This window comes from Lynx rufus, unplaced genomic scaffold, assembly GCF_022079265.1.
Source record: "Lynx rufus isolate CCGP_SWC_20201006 ecotype Redwood Valley unplaced genomic scaffold, mLynRuf1.p SCAF_10, whole genome shotgun sequence".
NCBI classification, from domain to species: domain Eukaryota; kingdom Metazoa; phylum Chordata; class Mammalia; order Carnivora; family Felidae; genus Lynx; species Lynx rufus.
In genome coordinates, this window is record NW_025814824.1 from 86,194,391 (window position 1) to 86,213,848 (window position 19,458).

The 19,458-nt window shown below is 57.0% G+C and overlaps 1 protein-coding gene across 1 annotated transcript in view; it reads right to left on the reverse strand.

Annotated features, from left to right (window-relative positions):
- Nucleotides 1-19,458, reverse strand: part of NIBAN2 (niban apoptosis regulator 2) — a 53,319-nt gene that overhangs the window by 6,464 nt on the left and 27,397 nt on the right. Inside the window, exons 2-6 of the mRNA XM_047069893.1 lie at nucleotides 14,068-14,198; nucleotides 8,614-8,742; nucleotides 6,609-6,714; nucleotides 5,195-5,362; nucleotides 364-479 (exon numbers count right to left, since the gene is read on the reverse strand). Coding sequence (XP_046925849.1) covers nucleotides 364-479; nucleotides 5,195-5,362; nucleotides 6,609-6,714; nucleotides 8,614-8,742; nucleotides 14,068-14,198 — 650 coding nt within the window. The remainder of the gene's footprint in view (nucleotides 1-363; nucleotides 480-5,194; nucleotides 5,363-6,608; nucleotides 6,715-8,613; nucleotides 8,743-14,067; nucleotides 14,199-19,458) is intronic.

The window sequence follows — 19,458 nt, forward strand, 5'->3', positions numbered from 1 at the left end:
CTTACCTGCTTGAGGGACCTACGGGACCCTCGGCATCGGGGTCCCACCTCAGGGCCTTTGCACACGCTGCCTCCCTGTCTGGAATACCACACCCCTTCCCCCTCACTTGCACACAGAAGTATATATGTTTCTTTGTCAAATGTCTGCTTCTCCTGCTAGATAGAGAGCCAGACTAAGGAGCAGCAGCACCCCGCACCTGGTTCAGGATAGGTGATCTATAAGCGATCAGATCAAATAAGTATCTCTACCCGTCCAAAATGGTCTTATTGTCTCCTTGCAAGCCAGGAGCGGCCCCCCGAGCCCAGAGTCTCTGGGCTTGGCTCTACCCTCTGGATCTTAGGGTGACTTCCGCAGTCTCCTCACCTGCACCTCGTTCCCACACAGCATCTCCCAGGTCCCGTACAGCTCCTTGGACTGGCGGTACATGCGGATGGCGTCCGTGAACGCAGGGCCCTCTACCTTGGAGTTCTCAGGGATGCCTGCTCAGGAGAAGGGGGGAGGGAGGAGTCCGTGGGATGGCCCAATGGCCTTCACCAAGACCAATGGACTGACTGCCCGAACGCCCCTGCCCTAAGTGCACACACGTGCACACCCCCACCTGCAACTCCACTGCCCTCATAGTAACCGTGATGGTAGCATTTGCGATGACAGCGATGATAACCCTCCACCAGCAGCACCAAGGCAATCTCCGTTGAACGCTCAGCTTCTTAAACCTTCCCAACCACGCCCGAGACTGTCCTTAACCCCACTTGACAGATCAACAGGCAGGCTCCGAGGTCAGGCCACTGAGCGGCAGAGCTAGGCCCAGAGGTCACCACCCTGCGCCAGGAGAGGTGGCCGGCATGGCCGAGAGGGAGTCAGAGGGACCCAGGAGTCCTCATTCCAGTCCTGCTCCCTCCCCTGTCCACATCAGGGCCCGCAAACTTTCCCTGCAAGAGGCCAGCCAGTAAATATTTTCAGCTTCGCGGGCCAGATGAGCTCTGTCGTTAACTCCCCAGCGCTGCCACGGCAGCGGGGAAGGAGCCACAGACGATCTGGAAACCAACGAGCCCAGAAAACTGGATTTACAAAAACAGGCAACGGGCGGATTTCTGGTCCCTGTGCCATAGTTCTTGTTCCAGATCATTGAACCCTAAGGGCCTCAGTTTCCTCTTCTGAACAGTGGGAACAAGGACCCGGCCTGGCCTCACACATCCACCGTGAGGCCCCGGCAGCCACAGTGAGCCGCTGCCCTTGCTGCCCTGGGTGGGCCTCGCTCCCCACCGCGTCCGGGTCTGACTAGAAAACACCAGTCCTGGATTTGTGCTATTGGTGGCGTTACTGTTACTGTGCTATTGGTGGCCCCACATGATCGCGCCCACCTTCCCGGTGCTGATGAGGTGGGTCAGCGAACAAGGCACGGCCCCCCTAGACCCGGTGCTGGGGAGGCAAGCTGCAGGAAGTTGCAAAACCCGACTTGGGGGAAGAATATGGTTAAGCACCGGGAGCCAGGCAGCGGGCGGCCGCCCTGGCAGCACGCCCCCAACCGCTGTGTCCGCGGAGCAGGAGCCGAGGAAGGGGAAACAGCAGTCCACGCCTCCGAAACCCCAGCTCCCACGGCGACGACTGCAGGCTGAGTCACTCCCGCAGAGAAAAAGCCCCTCTCGAGGGGAGGACCCCCTCTCATCTGGCTGACTACAGGAGTCACTGTCAGAATCCAGGGGGGTCTCAGCGGTGGGAACCGGGCACAGCCCCACCTCTGCGGACGGCATCCTGGTCTGTGACGGGGGAGGGAGGAGGGTCTCCCCAGTACGTTTCAGGGACTGGAGATCAGGCAGGTGCGACCAGAACAGAGCAGGGGTGTTGAGCTGGGGTGCGTGCAGAGCCCGAGGTGGGTGCTGCCCACGAGTCCGGGGGAGGACACCCCCTCCTCCCCTCAGGCTCTCAGGAGGACACGGTTTCCCAGAGACCAGGGTTTGCCTAGAAAATGTGGGCCATGCGTCACATGCAACCTCTCTCACATGAGGGCATTTCCATTTACAGACGACAAGCCAGGGGCGTTGGCAAGGCCAGGCCGCTTTCCAGGTGGCGGGACGGGGAGACGGAAGGCTGGGGAGGCAGGAAGGAGGCTGCGAGGTCCCCAGGCCTGGCTCTCGCGGCCACACATGCAGCCTCAGACCCTTAGGACATCTCTGCTCGCTGAGCTGCTGAGTTTTCTACAAGAGAGGGGGCCCCCTCTTGAGCCCTTCCCCCCACTCCCACCCCAGCCTGGCTGTCACAAGGTGGGGGGGGGGCTGCACTGTGTCCCCCCTCAGACTACTATGTTAAAGACCTAACTAACCCCTTAGTACTTCAGAAGGTGACCGTATCTGGAGATACAGCCCTTAAAGAGGTCATTAAGATAAAATGAGGCCATTAGGGTGGGTGCCGATCCAACATGACTGGTGTCCTTAGAAGAGGGAATTGGATGCAAAGCGTGCACAGGCAGAGGGAGGACTGTGCGAAGACACAGGAGAAGACAGTCACTGCAAGTCAAAGGCAGAGGCCGCAGAAGAAGACTAAGCTACCTTGACCTTGGGACCTCCAGCCTCCCGAACCGTGGTTTAAGCCACCCAGTCTGTGGCACTTTGTTAGGGCAGCCCAAGTGGACTGAGACGCTAGCCCCGGGCCGAGACCTCGCACGCATTCCCTCATCCAATCCTCAAACAGCCCCACTTTTCCTGATGAGGAAACAGGCTCAGAGACACCAAGTTACTGGTTCGAGAACACACAGCTAGGGAGGGAATGGCAGCCCTAGGGCTCTAACACAGGACCAGCCGACTTCAGCCAGACCTGGTGACTTCCTGCCTGTGGGGTCCTCAGGGTCAGACTGAGAAAGGAAGCTGCATTCCTCAGCCCCAGGCAGCAGGCGAAGGGGGGTGGCAGTCAGACAGGAAGAGGCCTTGACCTCTGCAGCCCAGGCCCACCCTGAGGGCTCAGCTCCGTGCCCCAGCTGCCTCTTGCCACCCCCAGCTGCTCCAGGAATGCAGGATGTGAGGGGGGCCTTGGGACGGGCTGGCGTCCCCCCAGCTTGGCCTCCTTCCCCACCCCCCCCCACTTCCTGGCAGCCCCCGAGTGAGCAATTCCAGGCCCTGCCTCCACGCTGGAGGAAGCAGAGAACTTTCCCACAGTCCTCAGGGCGGAGGGAAGGCTTCTCTAAAACCAGCCACAGGATGCCCCTTCTTTCCCACCCCCTCCCACCCACAGCACCCGCACCCACGGGGCTTCCCTCAGACTCCCTGGGGAGCTCTCTGCACGGTGCCCGGCCCGGGGTCAAGAGCTCTGCCCAAACCAGCGCATTTAGGCCTCCCAGCGATCCCACAAAGCTCGAACCTGTCATCCTCACATTGTACACGTGGGGAGCCCACCCCGGACCTGGCCTGGAGTAGCCCTGCCAGGTCAGCCATTAGCCCTAGAAACCTGGAGAGGGCAGAGCCGGGCCGGGGCTGAGGGGAGGGAGGAAGAAGGGAGGAGCGGGGCCGGTACCCAGGCCAGGCGGCCAGAGCCCAGATGGCCTCCGCCCAGCCCTGGCCCAGCAGCCCCCAGGGATCTGGGAACAGGAGGCCTTTTGTGGGCGGCTGGGGCTGGCCCAGGTGACAGCCGTTGGCCTGACTGAAGACCTGGTTCCTCCCACCTCACAGATTCCAGACCAGAGGTGGCTCTGAAAGGATGGGTGGGGCGAGCCGAGTCACCACAGCAGCCTGGCCTCCAGGCGTGAGTGCCCACACTGTCCGAGGTGGGCAGGAGCAGGGAGGGTGGGGGCGGTGGCTCCCTCCCCCCACTGCCCCAGGCCAGGTCATCAGGAGGAAGTCGGGAACAACCAGCACAGGCCATTCCTGCGCCACAGGCAGAAAGACCCTCAGTGCCCCACTGTCCCTATTTTGATCAAGAGCCCTGAAGGGCCCTCCTGACCTGGCCCAGTGCCCCTGCCAGCACTTGGGGTCACCCTCCCCCACTTGCAGGGCCTCAAGCAGTTCCTCCTCTAGACTGTTTTCCTGCCTCCGGGCTCAAGGCTAGAACACTCCTCCCTCCCTCCACACCTCCCCCCACCCAAGGACCATTCGCCCTTCGGGTCTGGGCCGAACTGCGACCTCAAGGGCGCACACAACCTCTGCTAGCCCACCCTCTGTGCACACACACGCTCCAGGCTTCCACCCAGCACCCCAGGCAGCTGCTCCTGTTTAACATCTGTCTCCCCGGCCAGACCACCAGAAGCACAGGGGCAGGAACCGAGTCTTGCCCCCTTGCTGGGTCCTCAGTGCCCAGACACAAAAATGCTGAGTCAATGAGTGAGCAGAAAGAGAGCTCATAACTTGACAGAAGAGAACCCTGAGGCCCCGAGGAAGGACATGAACTTCTAGGCTACCCTACCGGTGAGGGGTGAGGTAAGAAATGATACGATTAAAAAAAAGTCATGCGGTGCCTGGCTGGCTCAGTCGGTGGAGCGTGCGACTCTTGATCTTGGGGTTGTGGGTTCAGGCCCCATGTTGGGTGTAGATATTGCTTAAAAATAAAATCTTTTTAGGGGCCCCTGGGTGGCTCAGCTGGTTAAGTGTCTGACTCTTGATCTCGGCTCAGGTCATGATCTCACAGTTCAAGAGATCAAGCCCCACGTCGGGCTCTGTGCTGAGAGTGCAGAGCCTGTTTGGAATTCTCTCTCTCTCTCTCTCTCTCTCTCTCTCTCTCTGCCCCTCCCACACACATGTGTGCTCTCTCAAAATAAGCTTTAAAAAAAAAAGTAAAGTTTTTTTTTTTTTAATTAAATAAGTCCTCACCAAGCATCAGGTGGACTCTCACTGTGATTCCTTACAAACACCCTAAGACTCCTAAGACCCTAAGGAGGGATTATTATCTCATTTTATACAGGCTCCAAGAGTCCTGTTGCTAGAAAGAGGCAGAATGGAGATTGCTACTCTGTGACCCAGGGTCCAAGGGCTCAATAATCATACCCCTCTGAGAACAGTTTCCCCAAATATTCCCCCCCACCGAGTAGCAGAGAACTGTTTTCTTCAAGGAAGAAGGTTAAAGGGCAACATCGCAGTGGCCTCCTACAGCCCCGAGCCGGAAACTTGCAACAGCTAGTAGAGCAGGGTTGCCGCACCGCACTCGGCCACTAGGTGTCGCCACTCAGCGCCGGGGCCTCCCCCCGCCACCCCAGGGCCGGATGGCGTCTCACCATTGTTGCAGTGCCGGATACAGTCCTGCAGGACCGCATGCCACTTGTCCTGCTCCGCTTCCGTCATCATGCAGAAGTAGTAGTGCCGTGCAGAAGGGTGCCAGAGGATGAGCGGGAACTGCGTGGGGCACTTGAGGATGGGGGCACTGCCCGATTTTGATGTGGTCCCTGAGGAGACAGGGTCCCCTGAGCCGCTGCTCTCCGCAGTTTCCGTCTGCCGGGGGAGGCGGGCAGCAGATCCCTGGGCCTGGCTCCGAGGGGCTGCCGGCTCCAGCCCAGAGAGGGCTGGCCTGTTCTGGGCTGACCAGTGAGTCAGCAAGAAGGCAGCATCCTTTTTTTTCTCACTGCATCCCCCACAGCCTGGCTAAAGGGACCTCAGAACCCCCTGATGTCTGTGCAGACTCCTTTCTCAGAGCTGGTGCCGCATCTTGGGGAAGGCTCTACGCTCCGTGCAGAAAACACAAATAACACAGAGTCAGAGCCCTCGGGCTCAAAGGCCGAGCATCACCTTCTTGGGTTTCCCTTCAAATTTCAGCCGTGCAGGCCAAAGTGTGGCTTAAATGTCCAAGGCGGGGGGGGGGGGGGGAAGGGAGGTCTGGGGGTGGGGGACAGAAAATAAATAAAAGGAGATTTTTCTCCATTTTGTCCGCAAGGATATTCGAGATCCAGTGAGATAAGTGGTCCTGGGCTGGGACCTTGCCACTGTTAATCATACAATGACAGTTCTTCTTTGCGCCTTGGCTCTGAGTCCCCGGGTGGGGCTTGGGTGGACACAGCACCTCGAGGGGTCTACACGACACCCCAAGGTCAGTCCTCTCGGTGCCAAGTTGCCGGAGAAGACACAACAAAAACAAAGCCAGAGTCGGGGCTGGAATCCAGGAATTCTGGGCTGTAGCTGAGCCCTCAACCACACGGGGCACTGTACTCCCAAGCCCTATCCGGGGGCACAGACTGCCCCCTAGATCAGCCTCTCCCCCACCCCTTGGTTTCCCTGGGATCATCTGGGAGGCGGATGTGTTCCTGTAAGGCTTCTGGGAGTCCCCGGCAGGGTGGGGTGGAAACAGGACGCCTAGAATAACTCCTCGCAAATGCAGTACTGACTCCACGGTGTACAAAGAGGTTCACCTCGGTCATCCTCTCCAGGGGCATTAAAAGGCCTCAGGGAGGTGGGAAGGGCAGAGAGTGGGACCCCCGCTACATAGTTGTGACTGTAAGGCTCAGGAAGTGGGCACGCAGGGGGGAGCCGACAATGGGTCAGTCCCACTGAATCCCCGCTCAGCCTCAGGCAAACCCCCTCTCAGCCTCCCTGCTGAGGCCTGGCCAGGACAGGAGCTCTGGGATCAGGGCTGCCCTCCCCCCTGGCAATGTCCTGGGCCTAAGCAAGGCATTTCGGCCTGGGATGGGGGGTCTTTACCTGGTAAGGAGTTGCCGACGAGCTCCAAGTACTGATCCACAGAGGTGAGGATTTTGTAGCCTGCACTGTTGATGACAGCCCGTGGTGGGACCTGTCGCTCGTAGGCCTGAGGAAGGGACAAGAGGAATGGTCCCTCGGGGTTACAGCGTGGCCAAGTCTAACTCTCATTTCCAGGTCTGGCTCCAGGGCCCTCTCAGTGTTGTCTGCCTGAGGCAGGGAGGAGGAGGGGAAGGAAAAGGGGAGGAGGGAGAGAGAAGAGGAGGAGGAGCCCACCCACTGATTAGAAACCACATGGTGTAGGGGGCGCTTGGGTGGCTCAGTCCGTTAAGCATCCAACTCTTGATTTCAGCTCTGGTCCGCTCAGCTCCTCACTGACAGCGAGAGAGCCTGCTTGGGATTCTCTCTCTCCCTCTCTCTCTTTGCTCCTCCCTCACTTGCATTCTTGTTCTGTCCCTTTCTAAATACATACATACATACATACATAAATACATAAATAAATACATAAATATTGAAAAGAAAAGAAAAAAAGAAAAACCACATGTTGTAGTGTGAGTGTAGAGCCCAGTGTAGAGCTCTGGGCTCAAATCCTGGCTCCACTGAACACTGTCTGTGTGATGCTGACACTAAGCTCCTTCACCTCCTATGCTTTAGTTCCCTGGTCTATAAAACTGGGACAGGGGCCGCTCCTACCCCACAGGGCTGTGTGAGCACTGAGATGATCCATGTGACAGGATCAGCACAGGGCCTCACCACCAGGCACTGTAAGCGTGACCGGCACTGCCGTCCCTGTCACCAGCGGCGACCACTGCCTGAGTGTTTATTACACACCAGGCACCGTGCTAAGGACAATGCAAGCCTCCTTTCACAAAATTCTCACAATCCAAGAGGCGAGTACCATCGGTAGCCACAAGTTCACACAGCCGGTACACAGCCGACCTAGGACATGAACCTGGTCTGTCCCCGTCCAGAGTCTTTGATCATTACCCTGAACTGTCCACCAAATTCCTAGGTTCTGAGCTCCACACAAGCCCCCTCTGGAGGAGAATTAGGTCTGGACGCTGCTTTCATTCACCAGGGTGGGTAAAAAGTGGTTCTGAGGTCATAGCTCATACAGCAGGGCTGCCATGCTGCACCTGGCCACTAGGTGTCACTACCCAACACATTTCTTCAGAATGGCTCAGGGCCTCCGGGACACCGATTTGCAAAGTGTGGTCCTAGGTCATCAGCACCATCAGCATCACCGGAGAACTTGTTAGAAATGCAAATTCTCAGCTCCACTCAGACCAAGACCAAACTGGGCAGGCCCAGCAACCTGTTCAACAAGCCTCCCAGGTGATTCTGATTCAAGCTATCAGTTTGAGAACCACTGCCCTGGGCAATCAGGCCGCTCCCCCCCACACTGTTTACATTTCTTTAACATTGATTTTCCTTGAACAGAGGGCACTCTGGGCCTGTCCTTCTGGCTACTTTGGAGAAATGTTTGGTAGTAGAAATTGGGTCTGTGGCTCAAACAGGTAGGGCTTCCCCAAGGGCTCAAGGCAAAGATAAGGAACAATCAGCAGGATGCTTTCGCACCCAGTACAGAGCAGGGGGCTGCAAGGCGGGCAAGGGAATCAGGAAGGAAAGATGGGACCACAACCCTGGGTAAGGGGGAGATGGGGGGCGGGGAAAGGGAATGGCCAGACTCTTGTGGCTGTGGAAGAGCAAGGATGGGAGAGGTCTGAAGAGCTTCGGGGAGCCCAGCCAGGAAGAGGGGGCGGGGAGGGGGACTAGGGCCTGGAAATGGAGGGATTGGGCGGACTTGAGGCAACCTGGAGGGTGGGGAGGGGCTAGTGGCGAGTTGGTTACAGGGGGAGGCAAAGTGAAAGGTGACCCCCAGAGCTGGGCACCTGGACACCTGTTTAGAGGGAACCCAGCAGAACAAGCAGGCTGGAGGTGGAGGCTGCAGAGAAGGGGCAGGGCACGAGACTCAGGGGGGCCACCGAGGGTGGGTGGGGGGCCTCACCACTTTGTTCTCGTAGAGCACCAGCCCATAGTTGTGAGGCACGAGACTGAAGCGGTTCCTCCACTTCTTGTTGTCCTCCTGGTACTGGAACAGGTTCCCAGAGAAGATGATGCGCTCATCCAATGGCACCTAGTGGTGGGGCGGGGCAGTGAGTGAGGCGTGGCTTCCCCCAACCGTCCAGCAGGGCAACGGGGTCCCCTGAGAAGGGGACAGTGTGCTCACCCCTTGCTGAGCACATCCCCCCAAGTCCTCCTCTTGGAGGCAAAGCTGCATCTTACCCATGAGGCAGATAAGGAGAGTGAAGTTCAGGGCAATGAAGGGGCTTCCCCAAGGTCCAACCAGAGCCATAGTGATGCCAGGATTTGAACCCAGGCCAGCTTTCAGGGCCCAGCCAGGACCAAGGTCTCCAACTCTGTCCTGGCCCTAGACAGGCACGCTCACCTTGGGATAGGTCTCTGGAGTCCATGGCAGGCTGCTAACCCACGCACCCCCCACTGCAGCGTGGAGGGGATATGTCAGCAGGCCAGTACGGTGAAGGCCCTAGTGCCAGGGAAAGTCTCTTTCCTGCTCTAGGCCTCAGGTTCCGCTCAGGGTAACAAAAACCTGGCCAAGGTGTCTCCAGAGAGCCTCCCCAGCTCTGTCAGCTAACAAAATGGCACTCCACGGATTTGGATGGAGTTGGAGGGGACCTCAATTTGGAGGGTTCAATGTTTGACCTGCATCCTGGCAGACCGATGACCAATGTGGGCATTAGAAACGCCCAGATCTTCCTGAAAAGTCCCAACTTTGACTTCACCTCTGACTCAGTGCGACTTCGGGCCTATCCCATCACCTCTTTGAGCCTCAGTTTCCTCATCTGTAAATGAGAGCAGTGACAGCACTGACTTCACCTAGGTATCCCAAGTATTGCAAAGAATGTGACATGTGCAAGGATCACACAGGCAGTTGGCACCTGACGGGCAGTCCGCTCAGCTCGAGATATGCAGCAGCCAGTGTTAGGATGGCTCGGTCTGTGTCAGTCTCCCCGCTCCACAGACTGACTGATTTGGGGAGGAGGGAGGGTGGCCATCTCTGAGAGCTTGCTTCCTGAGCAAGCCCACACCAGGAAGCTCCAGGGAAGGAGATACAGAGGCCACAGGGAGCAGGCTTACTCCCGGACGGGCGGAGTTACAACAGCTTCTATCTGTTCTGCAATAAATACGGTGACTTTTGCAAAAACTAAACACGTATCCTATGTAATAACAGGAGAAAGTATTATTGATGTGCCTAACCCTTCCCAGCTTCCTGGCTCGGCTTCGGGCTGCCCCCTGCAGCCGGAGCCAGGTGTAAGCCCTGGTCCCAAGCTGTGGCCCCGGAGCCCCTGCCTCTTCACAGGGGCCCCCTCTTCCCAGCAACCTATCCGCTACTCTTCAAGGGGAAATGCCAAAACACTCTTGGAAAATGAGGGCCATTGTACTCAAACAATAGGACCCCTCAACTGCTTCCTATCGAGGGATAAAAATATTTACAGGAAAAGAAAATGGTTCCCCCTACCACGGCCCCCACCCCCACCCCATGCGCACACACAGTGGGCTTTGCCCAAGTCACAAAGCTGTGCTCAGTGGGCTATATATAGACAGGGACCTCCTCTCGACCCAGCTCTCGAATCTCCATCTTTTCTAGAAAGAAAGAGCAGACCGCTCTCCTGACACCCTGGTAAGACCCTTGCTAGTGAGACCCCAGGCCTCCAGTCTGGAGGCAGGAGCCCTGACTCAGGGGCAGCGGGAGGCCTGGGGAGGCCTTCCCAGCCCCCTCGCCCCCCAAGTCCACCCCCAGATCCTGAGGCAGCCCGTAAAGGGCGGCTACTTGCGGGTTCGGGTTTTATTTTGAAGACTTTCAAATGGCAGAGTCGTGTTTCCATTGGAAGGCCTGCTGGAAATGAAACGGAACCTGACAGCCCAGGCGAAATATTTTGGACTCTGCAAAGCTCTCCAGCGCTGCGAGGGGAATCTTCCACGGGTGGGGGGTGGTCAGAGCGCAGACTCCAGTGCCGGCTCCACCGCCCGTCCCACGGGAGCCCTGGACGAGCGGCTCTGCCTCTCTGAGCCTGAGCCCACGTCACAGGTGTGGACAGAAGTATAACCCCTCAGAACGAGGCCGTGCCAGCTAGATGAGCTGCACCCACACAAAACAACTGCCGTTTTTATCATTTCTGGGTTGTTGTTTTTTTTACTACTATTACCATTGTTACTGTATTATTTCTAATAAAAACAATTGATGTTATTATGACAATTAGTATTATTTCTATTATATTATCATGAGGGGCGCCTGGGTGGCTCAGTTGGTTAAGCGGCCGGCTTCGGCTCAGGTCATGATCTCGCGGTCCGTGAGTTCAAGCCCCGCGTCAGGCTCTGTGCTGATCGCTCAGAGCCTGGAGCCTGTTTCGGATACTGTGTCTCCCTCTCTCTGACCCTCCCCCATTCATGCTCTGTCTCTCTCTGTCTCAAAAATAAATAAACGTTAAAAAAAAATTTTAAAAAAAAGATATTATCACGATTTACCAAAATGGCCGATTTCCGGAGTGGCAAAATGGGACCAAAAATCCCTGCTTTTCAGGGATTGTAGGTGATTGATTTCATGTTACTCCTCTTACGTGTTACTTCGGTTCTCCTACAATGAACATGAAAGGCATTACTAGGGGCACCTGGGTGGCTCAGTCAGTTAAGGAGCCGACTCTTGATTTCGGCGCAGGTCATGATCTCACAGTTCCTGAGTGTGAGCCCTGCATCGGGCTCTGTGCTGACAGCGCGGAGCCTGCTTGGGATTCTGTCTCCCTCTCTCTCTGCCCCTCCCCTGCTTGCTCTCTAGATCTCTCCAAATAAATAAAAATAAACTCAAAATAAACAAATAAAGGCATTACTAAGGGTGTTTTTCATGCACAGTGATTCTCGTGCCTCGCTCTATCAGAGGTCACCCACTTCAGGGACCCAGGCAGCCTGTGATGTTTCTTTTCCAAACAGGGAAGCATTCCCAGCTGTGCCCACCCAGAGCAGCTCACCTGGGCTTTCCTACCACACAAGTGTGCACCTGCCAGACACCCGGTCCAGGCACCTCTGCCCTCTGTTGTCACCAGGTGGGGAGGTGGCCATGACACCAAGGGTCCAGACAACCTTTCTGGTCATGTGACGCTCTTGGGCTCCGATGCGCAGCCCTGGCCCACCCTCCAGGAAATCTGGAACCTGGCTGGGGTCCTGCCTCCACCATCCTGGATGAGCCACTGAAAGGCCCAGCGGAGGCCCCTGCGCGTGCTGCTCCCGCAGTCTGATGGTCTCTTCTCCCAGCAGGTCCTCAGCAGAGATGGCCCTTCTTCTGAGGGGCCATTGTGGACCACCCGGACAAGGTCAGAGTCCCCCCCAGTCTGAGTTCACTCTGTCCTCTCCTTCATGGTACCCAGTTTGTCATGTAAATGACGTTTTCCTGTCTCCCCGAGTGTCTGTGGGACCAGCGAGGACAGCATGGCCCCTCACCTGCCCCGGCTCGGTCCACTGTGGCACCGACTGTGGGCCTGCCTGTCTTCTTTTGGGGTACTCCCTCTATGTCATCAGTAGCCATCCCCCCTCCACTCCCTTCCCCCGACCTCCCCCCGCCCCAGCTGACGCCTCCAGCCATCCCCAATCCCCCTCCCGCCGAGAAACCACCAACACATCCTGAAAGCCAGGTCAAGTGAGCCAGCTCGGGCCCCCTCGGGTCTCGTGGTAAACTGGCATATTTTCCACCACTTGGGTTTGGGGGAGGGTGAGGAGAGGAAGGAAACAAGCCTGACCCTCCTTCTCAGACTCTTTCTGTTCTGCCACCTCAGAGAGGCCCATACCGGTCCCCTTCCGCACAATCCGAATCCCATCTGGCCTCAAGAAGCCCCACGAAATCCCCACCCCCTCCTGGAGGCTGCACGCACTCCTCTGGCCCAAGATGGCTGTCCTGAGTGTCATTTCACACACAGAGAAACTGAGGCTCGGGAAGGTGAGGCCACGGGCCGGAGTTTACCCGGCAAGTCTGGACTCACACCCCTCAGGAACCCCACCTGCTCCCCTCATTCTCTCATGGAGTCCTCACCGCGACCCTCTGCAGGAGGCACCCACCTGTCAGGTGAGGAGATGGAGCCCTGAAGGCTGACTTGACCGGCCAAGCCAACTACCAAGAGGCTCTGGCCCCGGTGCCCCGAGTTCTCTCCCACCGGACCCCACCCTCTTCTACCATTCTGTCTTGGGACCTGAAGCCCGCGTACGGGCTGACCCGGGCAGCCCAGAGGAAGCCAACAGGACTGGGTGGGGAGGTGTGGCGAGGTGATCAAGGGCAACTCTGGAGCCCACCATGCATGGAATTCAGCTACTAAGGACCTGAGCACTGGCGCTGGGGCTGCCTGGCTGACCTGGCTGACCTGGCTCGGACCCCACTCCCAGGCCGGATCGGCTCTGCCAAGCCGATTCCCCAGAGGGGAATCCCCCAGAGGTGTCCAGGGGCCACCAGCCAGGGTAAGGGGCCTCTGGACTACTGCTTGGCCACTCCAGGGCCAGGCCACCTGCAGAGGTGGGACTGGCACCCTTCCCTCCTGTCACCCTTCCCTCTGCCACCCCTTGGCCATCCAGAGGACAGAGAGTGAAGGTCACCGAAAGGAAATGCCCTGGATTTCCCTGGGCTGAGTCAGGGCCCCCTGGACTGCCCCCTGACTAGCAAGGGCTAGCTTCTCACCCCACGGGCTCAAGCCTGAGACTGCTGGCTTCCAGCTAGGCACTCACAGCAACCCCCCCCCCCTCCCCGCCTGTGTTCTGGCATTCGCTCACCTCCTCTATGCCCGTCCCACCCCCAGCCCCACACCGAGGCCAGTCACAGGGTCCCCTTCCCAGGAGGCTTTGTTTGCCTCCTTCAGCCCATGCTGACTCGTGGGCTGGAGCCACACACTTTCCAGGCTCTCACTCGACAAATATTTACTGGGCAAACACAATCCTGCTAATAACAGGATAATGACAAGGCTCTGATGCTGACTTATCAGCCGGCGCTCACCGAGCACCTTCCCTGCTCCAGGCGCCCAGCTGATTCTCATCTTTAATCCCGACAACCGCCCAGTGCAGGTGTTCTGATCCCATTTCACAGATGAGCAAACGGAGGCTCCACGAGGTGAGGTGACTTGCTCACGGGCACTTGGCCTTTAAGAGGAGCAGCTGGGCTTGAACCTGGGCCTGCCAAGATGACTCCAGAGCCCCCAGCTCCACCAATGGAGGGGTTGAGCTGGCGGGGAGTCCCCCACAGTGAATGAAGGGGTCTTGGTAAGACCACCGGTTTATATGCCTATTCAGAAGATAGGTGGAGACCCTAGGGACCATCCAGGCAACAATGGTAAACTGAGGCCCAGGGACGGGAAGCCACTCGCTCAAGCCATGTCAGAGCCCACCCTGACCCGGGCTCGGCACCTCTTACCTTGCGCCAGAGCAGCTGGGCCTGCGGCGCCCCCGTGCCCTCGATCTCGTGGCGCATGCTGTTGAAGAGGGCCACGCCATACTGGTCCTCATAAAAACGGAGGAACTCCGTCAGGATCTTCCCGGTTTTCTCTGAAACGGAAGAACAAACAGGCCTGTGAGGTCGTCATGGTTACCCGCAGCCGCCCAGCCCTGCCCCAGGGAGGGGCACCAGCCAAGCTCCAAATTCCTGCTCGTAAAACTATTTGCACAAGCTCCAGGCTTTCACCTGCACTGCGTTTCTGGCCGGAGTCGTGCGTTTCCTGCACACAGAGGGTGAACTTTCGGACAGGAAAACGGGCAACGACTGAGACAGAGAAATCACCAAAGAGAAAACATGAGAAACCAGCAGACAAGGGAAAGAAAACAGCTGAGTCTCCCAGTCATCAAGCAAATGCAGATGGAGATTCCATTCCCCCCACCCTCCCCTCCCCCCGGGTCAGACCAGTCGGGGTGTAGAGAAACAGGCACCTCAACTCAGAGCCGTGGGTTTTAGAAATTGGGACGGCCTTTCTGGGGGGGGGGGGGGACACCGCTGCACGTACGATTTTAAGGGTGCATGCGGTTCCCGGATGCCGGGCTCACTCCTCTAGGAGTTACCCACGGAGCAAGTCACAGAAGGGCAGGTACAGTATATATTCACCAAGGCAATCAGCGGAAATGGGCCAGATGCGTGTGCGTGGAGACGGATTCAGAACATGCCAGTGCACGTGGGACAGGAAGTGGGTGGGGGGACCCACAGGTACCACCAGAGGGAAGGTGTCCACCTTTGGCCACGTAAGGAAAAGCGAGTTACAGAATCACATGTTAAATATTACCTCACTTAAAATTACCCCTGTCTGTGCCTGTAAGTTATTTACACTCGGAGACGGAGGAAAAGGTCCAGAAGGCAGCACTCCTGACTGTTCCGGGTGGGACCCAGGGTGTGGGAATAGGAGGGCCGAGTGAATTGCATTTTCTGCTTTATTCACTTTTACAGCATTTGAATTATTTACCAACCATGATTCCTTCCACAATAAAAAAAAAAAAAAATTCTAAAATTAACTCCTCTAAGTTAACCACCTTTTGGCTTTCACCGGCCATTTGCTTCTCTCTGCTGCTAAAGCACTTTCTGAACAGAGAAGGCGACTATTGTGACCTCCAGAGCTCACCCAACGCACATCAGACGCTCAGTAATGGCCCTGCCTGGGCATCCCTATTTGCAGATGATGAAACTGAGGCCCAGGGAGGGTGGTGACTATTAACACTCCAGGAGGCCTTCTCCTTAGGAGAGACTTCCTGGCCCTGAGAAGTTGTGGCTCCATTATCTGGACCTCAGTTCCCTGCACACTAAGACGGGACTCAATGGTGGATGAGTCCAGTCTTAGCGGTGAAACCACCACTGACCGTCTTGGGTTCCAGATTTGAACAACTGGTCCTGGGGCACCTGGGTGGCTTAGGCAGTTAAGCACCTGACTTCAACTCAGGTCATGATCTCGCAGTCCGTGAGTTAGAGCCCCATATCAAGCTCTGTGCTGTCAGTGAAGAGCCCGCTTGGGATCCTCTGTCGTCCCCCCACCCCCCCCCACCCCCCCCCCCCCCGCCAGCCCCGCTCTCATGCATGCACATGCGCAGCACTCTTTCTTTCAAAAATAAATAGGGGCACATGGATGGTTCAGTAGGTTATGTGTCTGACTTTGGCTCAGGTCATGATCTCACTGTCTGGGAGTTCGAGCCCCACATCAGGCTCTGTGCTGACAGCTCAGAGGCCAGAGCCTGCTTCGCATTCTGTGTCTCCCTCTCTCTGCCCCTCCCTGGCTCATGCTCTGTCTCTCTCTCTCTCTCTCTCTCAAAAATAAACAAACATTATTTTTTTTCAGGGGCACCTGGTGGCTCAGTCGCTTAAGCGTCTGACTTCAGCTCAGGTCATGATCTCACGGTCCGTGAGTTCGAGCCCCGCGTCGGGCCCTGTACTGACAGCTCAGAGCCTGGAGGCTGTTTCAGATTCTGTGTCTCCCTCTCTCTCTGCCCTTCCCCTGTTCATGCTCTGTCTCTCTGTCTCAAAAATAAATAAACGTTAAAAAAAAAAAAATGAAAAAAATTTTTTTCAATGTTGTTAAATAAACAAATAAATAAATAAATAAATAAATAAATATTAAATAAGAAAATGAAGAACTGGTCCTGTCTCAAATAAGGGATTGACATGGCACCCCCCCCCCCCCCGCCACCGCCATGGCTGGTCTCCGAGTGCCAAGAACACACCTTGTGCTCTTCTCAATAACCTTGTGAGGTAGGGCTGGTGTTACTCCCATTTCACAGAAGAGCTGAGACCCAGAGAGGTTAAGTCACTGGCACAAGGTCACGTAGCAAGTGGGTGATGGAGCTGGGATGCAGTCTTGGGGCCCAGCTAGGAGGTTGGTGGGGGGGAGGGGGGCTGGTTGGCTACTGAAAGCTCGTGCCACTTGTGCCCAGGGTCTCAGGCAGGCCCACTCCCTCTATGCCCCCTGGAGGCAGCTCAGCCCAAGGACCCCTCTCCGTAGACCCTGCCTGTGGTCCCCTTTCCTGGAATGAGGTCATGCCTGTCCAGATTCCGATCTGGGGAGAGGAAGGGGGGAACAAATGAGGAATTTGCTTTGAATGCCTATTTTTTAAAAGCCATAAACAACCAGAACTCTCTCAAAGACCATGGGAATTGTTTTGGAAAAATGATGAGGCAGGATAGGGAGGGGTGAGGGGAGCAGACAAGATGGGGTAATGAATTGGAGCCAAAGAGAGAAAAATGGGACCTCAGATGACAATAATATTGATACATTGCCATCATCATCATCATCATCATCATCATCACCATCGTGGCTACCACTTATTGAGTGGTAATCCGAGCCAGCGGGTGGGCATGTTTTACGTGCCAGATACCAAAGAATCCTCATCAAACCCTAGGGAGTCAGGGCTATTGTTTCCCCATTTTAGGGAGGAGACGGAGGCTTGCGGACGTAGGACTGGACAGCCAGGCTTTCAGCCACCAGGGCACGCAGCCTCAGCCCAGGGTTTTGCCCCAACTCTGCCCCAAGCAGTCACATGCCCAACAGGCACTCTACCTGCATGCGGGATCTCGAGGGTCCTTCAGCCATGGCTCGGTGGGGGGGCGGGGGGGGGGGGCCTGACCAGCCCCTGGGACGCCCAGCCTCAGAGCATTATTTCCAGAAGGGCCAGAATCCACCCTGACCCTTGGGAAGCCAGGCCCAGCAGGAAGCTGCTGTCCTGTGTCAGAACTCGTACCCAGGACTGCCTAACCCACAGCATGCTCTCAGCAAAACCCAGGTACTGCATCCAAGCAGGGGGTGGCTAGGTTTAGAAGGCCCCGGGGCTGGACTGGGACAAGAAGGGCAAAGTATCATCCCTTGAGGTGTGTCAAGGCCTGATTGTGGGGAAGGGGGTTGCTGTAGGTTGAAGAGGAAGCCGGGGAGGCTGAGGAAGTGAAGACCAGAACAAGGTGACCCTGAAGGAGACAGAAGGCAAAGATGAAGCTGACGGGCTTGAAGTATCTGGGCTGAGAAGGGCCGGGTGGGGTAGGGGGCAAAAAGAAAACCCACTGTCGCCCTCCCATTGGGATGAGGACAAGTTATCCGAGCCGGACTGTAGGACCAGGGTCCAGGAGTAGAGGGCTTGAGGACTAGGGTGGGAGTCACCAGGCAGAGGGTGGAGAGAAGAGAAGGTATGGGCAGAAATGGACAGAAAATGGGAGTAGGAAAAGAGGAGATGGCCCCAGGCACCCTGCACCCCCAAACAGACAGCAGCAGCCCTGGCCCCAAGTTCACCCAACTGCCAGTACAGGCATGCCTTGCTGTCCAAACTCAAGAAGTACATAGGCACGTGGGTGGCTCAGTCAGTTAAGCGTCCGACTTTCAGCTCAGGTCATGATCTCACGGTCCGTGAGTTCGAGCCCTACATGGGGCTTTCTGCTGTCAGTGCACAGCCCACTTTGGATCCTCTGTCTCCCTCTCTCTCTGCCCCTCCCCCTCTGTCAAAAATAAATAAACATCAAAAAAAAAAAAAGAAGAAGAAGAAGAACTATATAGATCTGGATCTGTTTTCAGATAAACACGTTGCTACCTGAAATTCCAGAACCAAACATCACAGAGTGGGGTCTCTCACTACCCAAACTTGCTCTCCCAGCTCGGGAGCCAAATGGATTGGGATGCTAGTATCTGAGGATTGACCGTGAATCAGGGAGGGTGGCCCTGACACCGTTCTGCACACCACCGGCTCCCCTTTGCTCCCCACTCTGGCCTGGCACAGGCAGATGCTGAGCAAGGGGCAGTCCACTCACCAGTTACTGAGCACCTACTCCCCACCAGGCCCCAGGACTGGGCAAGCCGCTGGGCCAGGGGTAGGAGTGACGTCATGTCTCAAGGGGTTCCTTAGAAGGGTCCCAGGCGGCACCAGGAAACTGGGTGCGTTCGACCTAACTCTGGTCAAGGAAGGGTTAGAAAGGGAAGACTTGGCGGCGGGGGGGGAGGAGGTGTGGCAGGGAGCAGGGCGGCAGGATGGCTTCCTGGCAAGGGCAGCCCCAAGCACATTCTTGAGAGAGTCCTAAGACAGCCTGGAAGGAACTGCCTCATGCTTGGTACAAAGGAAGTGCCATGGGAAGGCAGCGCTGTAGGGGGCCTAGGATTTGGGGCTGGAAAGACCTGAGAGAGGCAGGCCAGGGAAGGGGGCCAGTCCCCTCCTGGGAGAACGGGCTCACAGGGGAGAAGCCCTCAACAGGGTACCCAGCGGCCTGTCTGGCCAACGCTGCTGGAGGGAAACCTGGATGGGCAGCCCCGGCCGCCTTGGATGCTCCTCCTGCCCGTTGAGCTCCGGGGTCATGGCCCAGGCAGTCCCCTTCCTCTGGGCAGTGCTCAGCACCCCCTTTCTTCCCTTCTGGCCACCCTACAGCGGCTGTCTCCCTGGAGCTGCCGTCGGGATTTTACAGTTCAATCCCCCAGCCTGAGTGTCCGTGGATGGTCCCCAGGCCTCCGGGGCTCCTCTCCCCTCCACACCTGCCCATGCCAGCTCTTCCCGCCTCCTCCCATGGCTTCTGGAGACACCACAAACCACGGATTTAGGGCCGCCGAGGCCAAGGCTCACCATCCCTCCCACCCAAGGTCCCCGGGGGCCCCAGACTCAGGAACTGCTGGGAGGTACAGATGCTGGCATGGAGCAGTCCGAGGGCATGGGCCGCCCTCACCACCTTCCACGTTTCCTCACCCATCCTCCCAGGTGCCCTCTGCCAGCACATCCTGCAGAATTAGGAGGTAAACTCACCCCACTCAGACTCAGGGTCCAATGCACACACTCAGATTCTTGAAATGGCCCCAGACGTGAATAAAACCCT